Source organism: Notothenia rossii (genome assembly GCF_949606895.1).
Source record: "Notothenia rossii genome assembly, chromosome: 9".
In the NCBI taxonomy this organism is placed as follows: domain Eukaryota; kingdom Metazoa; phylum Chordata; class Actinopteri; order Perciformes; family Nototheniidae; genus Notothenia; species Notothenia rossii.
Window position 1 is genome coordinate 16,795,304 of NC_136907.1, and position 13,215 is coordinate 16,808,518.

A 13,215-nucleotide genomic window follows, 5' to 3' on the forward strand; every position below is an offset into this window, starting at 1 on the left:
TCCCAAACCGGAAGCTGCATTTGTTGAGCTTCCTGAGAAGAAGCAAGATGGCTAACCTGGACGTAGAAGAGTTTATTCAGCAGAACAGAGCTGTGGCAGATGAGGTGGAAACGTACCGGGGTTACTGGGAGAGCGAAAAACACTGGCAGCCGAGGAGGGAGTTCATCCTGCGGAACATCAACGACTTCGAGGAGCCGCACATTGACCAGCTGCTCGCGCTCTCCATGGTGTGGGCCAACAACGTCTTCATGGGCTGTCGGTGCGTAAACACAACGTGCTCCACTGCTGCATTTTTTTTTGTGAATGGCATTTTAAAAATAACCTCTAATTTAATCTGTTCACAAGTAAGGAGTCCACTTGCAATTTAGTTTAATAACCATTATATTGAGGATGCAACATTACATACATGGCAGCGGAGGGGGAATAAGTACTCATATATCTTGTACTCAATTAAAAGTCGAAGTACCAGTGTGAAGGGATACCATGTTACAACTGGAAGTCCTGCAATCAAATGGTTACTCAAATAAAAGGAGCATCTGTTATGTGGATGAGTGTTTTTGGATTCAAAATATTGTTCTTCGTCTGATCTCACAATTGGCTCACTGCTGCCCCCTGTGTCCGGAGGAGGACAAAACATGGGCTCTTCGTCAAAACTCCTAATTTTTATATCAAAAACAGCATGGTAGTACACAAGTTTGTAGTATATGCTATTGGTTGTACACCAGTTGCCGTTTGGATTTGTGATGCCACTATGGATCTTCCAGAGTTTATAAATCAGATCTAATGAATAATGCAGTTTTATTTAGGACTTCTTATGCCTGCAATCATTTTCACAACTGGTTGGTTATAGCCAGACTGATGCAATGAATGTTTAACAATACTGTTATATTAATTAACATACCATTTTTTTCCTTCCCATAATGACAGGTATAGCACGGAGCTCTTGGAGAAAGTAAAGGAAATGGCTGAAGGCATCGAGGTAGAGGACGCACCGGTCTTCAAGACAAGAGATGAGATTATGAAGAAAGAGGTAAACCTTTGGACAAGCACAGACAGACGCACACGTCACCAAATACATTATTTCATTTATTCCTCTTTGCCATAACAGGGTCGATGACCGGTTTACCTGATCTTTCCTGGTCGCATGGGAACAAACCTGAAGACTGACGGATCTCGGATGTTGTTTGAAACCGCCTGAACCTTTAACAATGTGTTTTAACAAGCCTACACTATTTATTACTGATGTGACGAGTGTAAGCATTTACAACATTTTTTAAATCAAAAGCAGGACTTCGGTGTTCCTCAGCATCCATTGTTGAGTCATTTAAGTTTTTTTGTGCAGTGTGGGAGCTTCACTGCTCATCCATTTCAACTCAACATTGTTTTGTAGCGAACTTGTTTTCACTATTTTTTTATACACAGATATGAAAGATGAATCTTGTCCTAATGTCCCTGTCTTAACTACAATAAATGTGTTTTTTTGACTCATGGGATTGTATTTTCTTTCTTAAAAATACACATTATAGTTATTCTGTTCTGTTGGGTCTTTGTATGTGAACAAACTATGCTCGAGGTAACATTTATTTCACTTTCTTTAACATAATGCTCAGCTGTCTTTTGCTCAGTAACATTCTTGTCGGAATTGGGGCAAAAAGATAGCAGCACATTATTGTCAGTGTAGGGTTGTTTTAACATCTTAATGCTTCATCTTCAATTTGGTTGAGAAAATTGTATTTATTTTAGTGTTGCAATCTCCGATTTAAACAGTTTTTCCTCAAATTAATTAATCTTATAGCTTCGCCGATCATGGCATATAGTTAATGTTGCTTAAAATAATATGGAGGAAAATAAGGTCTTACTGTTTCTGCTAAGACAATGTTAAATGAGGCAAGAACACGTCTCAAACTCTGAAAAATGTGTTTTATGTTTATACAGCATATTGTCAACTATACATTTGATTAATTCACACAATCTTTAACATATCCCTTCTCATTTTAAGTGAAATCATTTTTCTAGCCACAATATGACTTTATAATGTCAGAAAAGAGAAAATGGTTTGTTAGCTGTCTTCTGTGGGTGTTTTAGCTGGGCGGGGTTAAGTCATGACTTTATACTAAAGCTGTCTCTTTATTGGGTATCGCATACAAATAAAAAAATAGGAGACAAATGCAGGCATGAAAACAATGAGCCGTTGGGGGAACAGTTGATATCACACTGTTAAACCGGGATGTGTGCAAGTGTCTTTTTTGATCTAGCTCACTTGTTAATTTGTCAGCTGTCATTTTTGAGAAAAGGATGACTGACAGGTCGCAGGCAACAAAGCATTGAAAAGACATTTCGGCAGATGAACCCCCAGTGATAGAGGTGTACTAGAAAAGATGAGCACAGTAAAACAGATATTGTAGAGATAAATGATATTCCTTTTACCAACTTCATGCTGATTCTACTTGCCTGTAATCAAGGCTTGCTACTAATGTCGCTCAAGCCCCATTAGGCCTCAATGCACCATAATAAAAAGGATAAAGCACCACCATTCAAGTCAATCCTTAGGTACAAGCACTTCTGAGCTCAAAGGCCCCTCTGCCCAAATACTTTGATAACATTTCACAATGAAAGACACTTGTATTAAATGCAATGTTGATTACAACACATCCATTATTTCCTTTAAACTGACTGTTCTCCACAGCCATAGTTCAACTCTGTGCCATCTTTGTGTTAATATTAACATTCTCCTTCTCTAACACTCTTCTACCCCAGAGCAGAAATGATTGGAATAAAAGCTCAGCTATCCAGGGAGTGATGATTCATCGGTGCCAGGGAGAGTTGGCGCTGCTGCAGCCTGTGACGTCTGAAAGCCCAGACCTTTGGTGTCTCTTAAAATAACAGAGATATGCTGCGGATAGATTTCTTTAAAGCTGCAACTGAGGCTGACTTAGAAAATAACAATGATACCCACTCTGAAGGCCGTTTGTGGGGTTGTTATTTTTCCAAATGATGCAGATTTGTTCATCAACATGCCCAAGTCAAATTGTGTGCACACCAGCAAACATCACAAAAAAGGGAAATCAAAAATAAGGGGGAAAAACAATCTGCAAAACTCAAACAGCATCAATCCAACCAAACAAAGATATATTACAAATTCTGTTAGCAATAACTTAATTCACATCATGCAATAAAAAAAAAGTAAAATTAAGGACAAGAAAAGACAAATATAAGATTGATTTCCCCGCCCTTGTTTTTCCTAAAATGTATTGGCAAGCAAGTGTATGTCCATTCTGGTTTGGTTGTTCTCTGGATGTTGTTTTCCTATTATTTCTTTAAGGGTGGCACTTGAGTTCTTCTGATATAGTTGCGGTTTTTTCTCTTGATGAAGCAAAAATGAAGGAGGTGATGAAGAGATGGTAGTGGGGGGGAGGGAGAGGAGAGCGAGAGCAGCTCAGACGTCCACCCAGCTCTGCTCCACGATGGCCGTCACCCTCTTCTCGTACTCCCTCTTGTTTTCCTGATAGAGCTGTGCGGCCTGACTGTTGGCCGGGCTGTTGGGGTTTGGCTCGTCCAGCAACGACTGCAGAAAGAGAGTGATAGTTAGGGAAATATCCACATAGCCTTTGCAGGGTTGGGAGGGTCTCTTGGAAAATGTATTCCATTAAAATGACTAGTTACCTGTAAATAAATGTAATCAGTAACCTAATCAGAGTATCAACATATAAAGTAATGTAACCTCATCAATATATAATGCCATGCTAATATATAAAAGAGAAGATATATTAATAGGATGTTTTCTACTTAACGTGTATTATGCAAGACAACAGAGCAATCTGACCTTAGAAAAGAAGAAACCATGATATTTAGGATCAGAATACGTTTATTTATAGGAAAACCTGCCTTTCATTAAGCATATTTAGGCAGTAGCCTATACACCAACAATGAAACACGAGCACATCCTACAGTTTAAAATAAGCAGAAATAAATCTGATGAAACAGAATAACCGCTTTTTTATTGTAATACTGCTTGTAATCCACAATGTTTTTGGAAATGTAACAGTAATCTGATAACGTCTATTTTTAAAGTAACTTTAAGTCAATATGTTGTATACCAATGCATTCATACATGGCATACTGAAGCAATTTCAGTGCAAAGACAAAAACTGGCAGCCAAAGAACCAACCTGGATGGAGGTGAGTATGGACGACACATCGTATGTGGGGCTCCAGCGGTTCTGTAGGATGTCTAAACATATACTGCCATCTGCATAAACTGGGAAACGAGAGAAAATACAGATCCACATCACTACAGCAGTTATGTCAGCAAGAAAGATCTCTTTACACTTTTGCTGGGTTTGTTTTGTGCTGTACTTTGCCTGTAATAGTATATCCTCTTAATATGTGTATTGCCTATTGTATGCATCAAACACCAAGGCACACTCCTTGTAAGTGAATATCTGTCAAACATGCATTAATATATCTACTTAGGCCCCGTCCACACGGAGACGAAACGGGTGTTATCCGCTATAGTTCTTTATCGTATGGATGGTTCGTCCACACGAGGCCGTAACAGAACCGCGGAAACGGGGCCCTCAAACGATAACGCATCCCAAAGTGGGAAGGTCTGTTAACGTAACGCTTGTGGCACCGTGTGTACGCCCTAAACTATCATAGCCCCGCCTCTCCTGCTCACCCCCGCGTCATTGCTGAAGCGTTTCGCCAACAACAACAGCAACAATGGCGGATCACAGGGTTGCGTTGGTGCTCCAGACGCTACTGACCATGCTACAGATGTTAGTGCAAAATCTACAGCTCCTCTACAACAACCATCAGGAACAAGTGGACATGGAAAACTACATTAACTAAATCCACTGCGGAGAATTACCAGAAGGGCAACCAGGCAACCATGCTTGAGGGTCTTATTCACTGCTTTTGATTTTTTTTAATGGCGGAAGTACAGCCCGGCATATGTACTACAGCGTCTCCAGCTGGTCGAGCGGTCTCGTGTGGACGGACACGTTTCTTATGCCGATTCCGTGTGGACGGAATACTTTTTTGATATCGACCTCGGTTCGTGTTTGTCTCCGTGTGGACGGGGCCTTAAACTGGAGTTTGCTGTCAGCCTCACTGACTAAACGTACTAACGGGATTTCAATAATGGACGGGGGAAGGAGATGAATGGCAGGAAACCGCTTCAGTGAGGATGAGCTTGAGCTTTGAGATAATGGGAACACAAACTGTGGAATTTAAAAATATATATTTCATAGGCAAGAAAAGGCAGGGAATTCTTTTTTATACAGTTTATTTTATATCCAAAATGCTTTACAGATAACAAGTAAAACCACAAGAAACTGAGCGGGTAAAACTGCACAAAGGCAAATTAAACACTAGCAATTAAATAATAATAATAGGGGCAATCAGGGTAGGCCTGTATTTCCTGTGTAGGCCTGTATTTCCTGTGTGTGTGTGTGTGTGTGTGTGTGTGTGTGTGTGTGTGTGTGTGTGTGTGACCTCTTACCATTAGGGTGAAACATTCTGGAGACAAACCGGACTGTGGGAGGCTTGTTTGGGTACTCCTCTGAAAACTCTATCAGCAGCTTAAACGTTCCTGCGGAGAGACAGAGGGGGAGAGATGAGGGGGGAGGAGGATGGTGAGAGACACAGCAAGAACAGTGTGAGCGAGAGTCTGTGGGTAGCTTTTTGAGGAGAATACAGATCGAGGTGGTCAAAGAAGGCGAGATAAACAATTACGTTACTAAAAAGAAAGCTGGCTCGACTACAAAGAGAAGCTAATCCCTCACCGAGGCAGAGATGTCGACTCTGCAGGTTAAGGGGGGAATAAAGGAGCGAGAAGTCTCACAGGAGGAAACAATAAAGCACGAGTCAGCACTTCTCTCGCCTGACCTAAGTCATAATTACAGACTGAGAAGTGTGTGTATGAGGGGAAAAGCGTGTGTATATGTGCATTTATCATTAGTGTGTGTGTGTGTGTTGTGTTTTACATAGCAGAGCTGCAAGTTTGTTACCAACTGAACAATGTAACTGGTACAGCTATTTATACACAAATAAAAACATAATTTACAGATAAGGTTTAATAATTGTAAATATAAGGAAATCTGTCTTGACTTATTTCAATAGTGTTTGAAAGCTGTAAAGAAAGTGTAAACATTTTGGAAATATTGTCTTGGATGTTTTTTAGGCTGTGAGACACGTTTTAACTTGAAATAAATCAAAGATTATGAGGTCAAAGAGTAGAACTGTAGCTTTACATTTGATGGTGTTTTGATGGTAGCTTCAAGATAGTTTAAAACCCCTTTCAGATTATTTCATTAAAAACTACCATGGATGTCCCCGAGGTTGTAATTGAACCTTTGAAGAACTTCTTAGAAATATATCTAGAGGTGTGCTGATGTTTTTGAGAGTCCCAGCGTAACTCACCATCACTTTAACAACACACTGGCAGAAAGGCTGTAATAGATGAGGAATTGAACCTCCACAATAATACCAGTGCAGGAAGAAGTGAAATCAAATCCAGAACTTCTGATAAATTAGAGCCTGCACTAAATGGACCAAAATGAAACAAAATGAAGAACTTACCGTCTTCAAACGGTGTCCCCACAGGCCTGCAGAAGCCAAAAAGAGAGAAATTCAATTATTTCAAAGTTAAAAATATCTCCAATGCTTCCAATAAGGCCTGTGGGATCCTTCAAGGATTTGTTCTGCACTGACACCAGAGCCTTTATTTGCTCAGCTCCTCACTTTCACACAGCTTGTGTAAAGGGGGCAAATTAAACCCCCACGCTAACTTTGAATCAGGTGAGGAACTATTAGCAAGTCACCTTTCAAAGCCAAGTCCCCTGCTCTTGCTTGTTTTGATGCACCTTGTTGCTTCTTGTCGAGTTCTCAATTACTTGCAGTTCTTGCTTGTTGATTTGCTCCTGCTCTTGAGGTTTATTGAGTTTCATATGTGCTCACCTTCTTGCTTTTTATTTTAGTCCTTTCAATTGCACATCACATTCTGTACTGAGCAATGATGGACAGTTACCATGTATATTTTGTTGAGTTCTGTACTAAGGTAGTCTTACTTTAGTATTTTATATACTAAATACTTCTACTCTGCTGCATGTATTTGATGATTTTGAAGCTTCAGATTAATAAAACACACTAAACAAAATTTGTGTGTTTTTATAGGTTAAGAAAACACTTTATTGATCCCTCAGTGAAATTAATAAGCTACCCTGCAGTAAACATAGCATTTAAAATAAGCTCTTAAATTTAACAGCTGCAACATTAAAGTGATTAATTCATGTATTAATTATGAACATGAATAATTATAATCCAATAATATAATAAACATTATTCTGAAACGGATCCTAATACACAATGAGTACTTACGTTACTTCTTGTAATGAAAGTACATTTTGATGCTAATCCTGTAGTTCCTTTACTTGTAACACAGTATTTCTACAATCTTGCATTGCTACTTATAAGATATTTAGGATCAATAAAGTATAATTAATCCAAATCCAATCTAATTTGAGTACTTTATCTTTTCAGAAATATCCCAAATCTGAAAAAGAGTCAAAGTGTTGCTATAAGGTTTTTAATGAATACTTCTTCATACCCTTTGTTGACCGGCTAACTCCCTTTGAGTCACTACATGCTGTGTTTACAGACTGTTCTGCGCTACAATCAGGGCTGTAATCAGAAATATTGGTATTGTACCAGCAGGAGAAGGCAGAGGGGTGGTTGAGTTTTGGGACTGTGCATCACAATCACAGCAGCACAGTAATGACAGCAGGGCGGAGCAGGATCCACAGCATGACTCACCCAAAAATAACTGCGTTCCAAAGCATGATGTTGTTCTCTGATGGGGCTCCGCTCACACCGGTGGGAGGATCTTCTTGAAGTCTGGGTTGATGGAAAAAGACACAGGGAAAGATACATGATTAGAGAGAGACAAAAGTAAAAGGCAGAAAGAAAGCGAGACACATGTGGAGATAAAATGTGCCAAACAGAGGTTTAAGAGTGAGAAAATATGGAATAATAAGAGGATTGAAGCACAGAGGTGAAAACAACAGACAGGGGGGGGGAATGGAGGGAGGTGAAAAATCAAGGATGGAGAGAGCGTGAGGATTTTAATTAACACCTTGACTTCAGAATCATTTTCAGTCAAAACACGACCTGCTGTATCAACAGGAGTTCAGAGGCCTGTACTACGAAGCCGGATTTTCGCTTAGTGAGCTAACTTCAGGGAGAACCCTGGGTTTCCGGTCCTACGAAGCTGGTTCACTTCTTAGCGGGCTAGATCTCCATGGTAACTTATGCTGAACGGCTAGCCTGGTCTGGAGCAGGTTAGGTCCCAGGATAAGAGATCAACTCAGTGAAAGCACTGCCTGCTGACCAATCAGAGCTCAGTGTGCGGAGTTTAAAGCGATCAAGTCATATTACAGGAGAAAGAAAATACAGAAAAGCTGCCGTTGCAGGAAAGACGGCCGACAAAAATCACCTGACTGTGTGAACGTGAAAGTTAATAGAATATCACCTCCCATCTTCAGAGCAATCTGACTCTTATAACATTAGCGTTAAGAAAGCTTACTTAAATATCTGCCACAACATAAGTAACCGGATCAAAGTAACATTAAGTACAGGGCAGACGTCGATGTGTCCCATTATCATTCATATCACATCATAATGCCATATATTTCCTTATGAGTCAGCAGAGCCGTATCTGGCCGTGCAACACTCACAGTGTCACATACTGTAAGCAGAAGTATTATTTTAAGCAACACATTAAGTTGACGAAACACTCGAGTCAAATTTAATTAAAGTCAGATCCACTCGTGGCAGTGATATCATAAACCTGTTAATGTACGCATTCAAACACTTTTACCAGCTGTGTTCACCTTGCAGGGGCAGCTACATGTATGTGGCTTTTATCCTGGATAAAGTGTTTAAGTCATGGGTGTTTAAAGTTTAACTTCTTCATATTTGTCTAACATTATAGTTCACTTTTCAATCAGGAAGTATGACGCTGCGCTGTCAGTACGCTTCTCCATGTTTGTGATTGGTCAAATGTTGCTAACCCCGCACCTTTCATGTGAACGCGCACTCAGCCGGACAGAGAAACCCTGGCTTGAGTTACCGAGTTGATAACCAGCGTCGTAGGACCGCTTAGCGAGAGCGCGTTTGTTTTGGATTAGGTAAACCGGGTAACTCAAACATATCCAGGTTACGTTGAACTGGATTCGTAGAACAGGCCTCTGGAGACAGCCAGGATCAACTGCACTGTGCCCATCCTGCTGTCACATGTCAGTTAATATCATCTACAACATGAACTAATCTGAAGCCAAAGTGTATCATGACTCCAGCTTAAAAGCCCCGAGAGCTTTGAGGTAACCTTCACATTAAATGCCCTCTGGGTAACATTGTCATGATCAGACTTTCTGCACAAATGGTGGAATAAACAGACCATGGAATATAATAAGGGGCATCCTGATGTTTTTCTATCAATGAATGTTTGTTTTGCTACCCTCCATCGCAGGCTGATGTTAATAAAACACTGGTGACTGATGTGGAGTCCAGTTCATAAAGCTCTGTGTCTGTTAAACAATCTGCTGCAGAGGAGCTGATGTGTTTTAAATTCCCAGCAGCAGCAACGCTGTGTGTTTGGAATAAATAAAAGCAGGAGCAAGGACAGAGATTTAAAAAAAGAAATGCAAGCTTAAATGATGTTTAAAAAAAGGAGAGGTGGTGAATAAATGGTTTGTTGATTGATACGTGATCTGCGTATCACTATTCATATTATTTTATATTTTCCCATAAATACATTAATAATTTAGTCTATTAAGAAAATAGAGAAAACTGTTTTTCCCAAGATAAAGTTTATTCAAGTTATTTATTTAGTTTAAACAACAGTACAAAACACTACAATATAAAACAGAGAAGAGTAGAAAATCCTGACATCTAACAACTTCAGACGTGCTAACATATGAGAGAAATGGTTATTCTTAAACGAGGATCAAAATATAATTTGCTGGCTACAGAAAAGTTTAATGTTGGGTTTGAGGATTATTTTGGTGCATTGTGTGGTAACCTGGGAACATGACATTTGTATTTTTCTTGAGGCTACAAAATATTTTGTCATTTTAAGGCCCGAGTGAAGATTAATTGGATTAGAAAAACAAAACAATTAGCTGCAGCTCCACGAAGAAAAAAGCTGTAAGCTATTTGACTGACAAGTGAACTCTGTGTGGTGCAAACACCTCTTGGCAACAACTGCCTGGCAACAAGGACGTCAACAAAATAAAAAAACACAAGGAAGTTGCAAGTCCACATCTGAAATTAAGTTTCCCGACATTAGCCTCTCTGGTTCGTTAAGCTATTGATCAGTGAAGGCAGTAAAACAACGGTGTATCTCTGTGTGTAGAGTAGACATGAGCCTTAGTGCTCAGAATAGACTAGAATTGACTCTGTCTTTGTCACTCAGAGTTTATTATCGAGTTAAATATGTTTTTACAGATCACCAATGCAGGAAAGCCAAGTGTAGGACATTTAGATCTACAATCCTACTCCTTCATAAAAGCTGGTTTAATAAGAGCTTACATCTATAAACAAGGTAGGCTGATTTGTGTGTGGATGTAGATCCATGTCCATGTCCTTAGCTGCAGACGGACCAACTGCAATTAACCTCATTTACTGTAATCTGCCTGAGCTGTCTACTGCAGGTGGGATGCTAAACAAGAAGTCACTACTAACACACAGTTACTTCCTTTAGGAAACAGGGGATTACTGAGCAGTCTCCAGACAGCAGATTAAGGGAAGCAGTGGACAGTGTGTGATGGCTCACTTTCAAAAAACAAGGATGAATCTATTAGTTCAGTAATAGATTGGTAAGCAAGTGATAGCAAGATGTATGTGTTTTTCATGCTGCATGACTTATCGCTAAGAAACTTTTGAACACATCTATGGTAAACAGAAACTAAATTGTACAGATCTGTAGATGAAATCAACTAATCAATTTAGTCAACAAATGAGTTGGACCCAATTATAATAATCCAAGTTGATGTTCTTAAATCTCTCACTTTGTCAGCAAGAGAAAAGCAGGAAATGGGCTGGAAACTGCTATTTTCTATCATCTTAGCATGAAAAACAATACAACAACAATTATTTGTAATAGTTCTGTTTTTCTGAGAAAGAACTAATCGATAAGAAGACCAATTGTTGCAGCTCTAAAGCTGAATATTCAATAAAATACTCAGGGACGCAAAAAGATTAAAAATAAGTAAGAAGCACAATGTATTGTTAGTGTAAGGTGGTTGTTGTTTGTTTCACAATGTCAAATGCTTCGAGAAAATCATTTGGATAGGAAATGAAACCTATTCTTCATTCTATGTTTTTTTTTAAAGCAGCTGTTAAACAACAAAGTGCCATTTCACATCCAAGGTGCTGAGCCAAAACACCACACTACATTATTGTTTCCAAACAATTACCTAGCTCAGTTTCAAGACACGTATTGTGCCAAGATTTTGACTTACAGATCAAACAAGGGATGTTAGGCAATATCACACAACGCTGTGTTCAATCATCCAGCCTTGATGGATGCAGGAATGTGCTATTGTGTTTACCTTGCCTCTGTGCTGTACAGTTTACCACCTGGGGACTGGCACAGCGCAGCAGAGTAGAGTTACAGGGACACCTTATCCGCCCTGCTTCAACGGCTGTTCTTAGTAGAACAGCTTAAGATCTTTTTTCCACTGACAGGTGTGTGAATAACACACAAACACGCACATAGTACTGTCGGATGCCATATGGAGCAAGGCAACAGATTGGGGGTGGCAGGTATTACAAGCAGACTCGTGCCAGGTGTTATTCTCCCAGGACACTTTCTTCACAGCAACAGTTCAACAAAACACACAAAAGGAATATTGAGATAAATATTCCAACATTAAATGTACCAAGGTGAGGAGGCTAGCACATATCAAGCCATCCTAAATATTAACATGGAGCAGCCCCTGACACCACACACACTCCCAACAACACCTGTGAGCCACGTTGCTGCCAGGGGGGATTGAACCCATAAATAATGCTGTCTTGGTGGTTGAATTTAGCTACCTTTATAGCAGCAGCATTTTAACCCACAGCCTGCAGACTGCTCGGTGTAATAGAGATGAATTATGTCACATGTAGAGCTATTTCAGGCCAGACAACGGTTTTTTTGAATCCCTTGTTAGCCATATTCCAGCCACATCAGCTAGCCAAAGTTGCACCTGCACTAACAAACAAACAAGGAAGGGAAACATGTAAATACTAATTCCTTTGAAAGAAAACACTGCATAAAACCTACAAATACCAATATTTCTGATTCCTTTGTCAACCCATACACATGCTATTTGCAGATATAAAACAAATAAATAACACGTTTATTTCCCAGTCAAGACTTATAAACAGTATTTTCTTTGCACCAGCAGCTAAAGCTAAGCTAACGAGGATAGCTTCATCGGCTAACACTGCTAGCTACACACACACAAACAGAAGAGATGATTGCCAAAACGTTACGGTACCTTTTAAAATCCCTCATAAGCCGTCTCCTTGCCGGGGTGGACATTGTTCAAAATGTATCTTTAAAAAAAAAACTAACGCAGGACCATAAACTGAATACTTCCCGACACCAAATCCGGTGTTTCTTCCGCTTGTTACACTTTTCTTCTTCTCCCAAAACAACTGGCTAGCTAGCTGTTTCTGGTGACGTCACGGTTGCTAACGGCTGGCAGCAGAGGTACAGCCCCTTGTTATCAAGGAACAACACACATTAGAGACATTTAAGATCAGTGCTGAGTATCCTTACATTTTCTATAAACTAAATCGATCATTTATTTTATCTGTGTGTGTAAACCAGAACATTTGGGGTGGTTGTTCTTAATAACAGCTTTTTTTTATTTTAACAAAGACATTTACCAACATGCAGAGGTGGAAGAAGTACTCAATACTACAGTGTAAAATAACTCAGTTACAAGTTAAAGTCATGCATTAAAAAATGTAAAAGTACAACAATATTAAAGTGTACTTTATGAACCTAAAGTAAAAGTACTTGTTATGCAGAATGGCCCATTTACACACCATATATTTTAGATTACTTTATTGTAATTATTGCTTTAATGTGTTCATCATTTCAATGTTGTACTTGGTAAAGGTGAGGGTTATTTGAATGACTTTAATTAGTAATTTAAGT

At 39.4% G+C, this 13,215-nt stretch overlaps 2 protein-coding genes across 2 annotated transcripts; one reads left to right on the top strand and one right to left on the bottom strand.

Moving 5' to 3' along the window:
* Positions 1–1,488, top strand: cdkn2aipnl (CDKN2A interacting protein N-terminal like). Its single transcript, XM_079647126.1, has 3 exons — positions 1–259; positions 928–1,030; positions 1,109–1,488. The coding sequence occupies exons 1-3, from the start codon at positions 48–50 to the stop codon at positions 1,115–1,117; spliced, it is 324 nt and encodes a 107-aa protein (XP_079503252.1). The 5' UTR covers positions 1–47; the 3' UTR covers positions 1,118–1,488.
* Positions 1,489–1,900: 412 nt separating this feature from the next.
* Positions 1,901–12,745, bottom strand: ube2b (ubiquitin-conjugating enzyme E2B (RAD6 homolog)). The gene is made up of 6 exons (XM_079651557.1): positions 12,548–12,745; positions 7,815–7,895; positions 6,582–6,607; positions 5,503–5,592; positions 4,169–4,257; positions 1,901–3,565 (listed from the first exon to the last, which is right to left on the bottom strand). The coding sequence occupies exons 1-6, from the start codon at positions 12,589–12,591 to the stop codon at positions 3,437–3,439; spliced, it is 459 nt and encodes a 152-aa protein (XP_079507683.1). The 5' UTR covers positions 12,592–12,745; the 3' UTR covers positions 1,901–3,436.
* Positions 12,746–13,215: the final 470 nt, after the last annotated feature.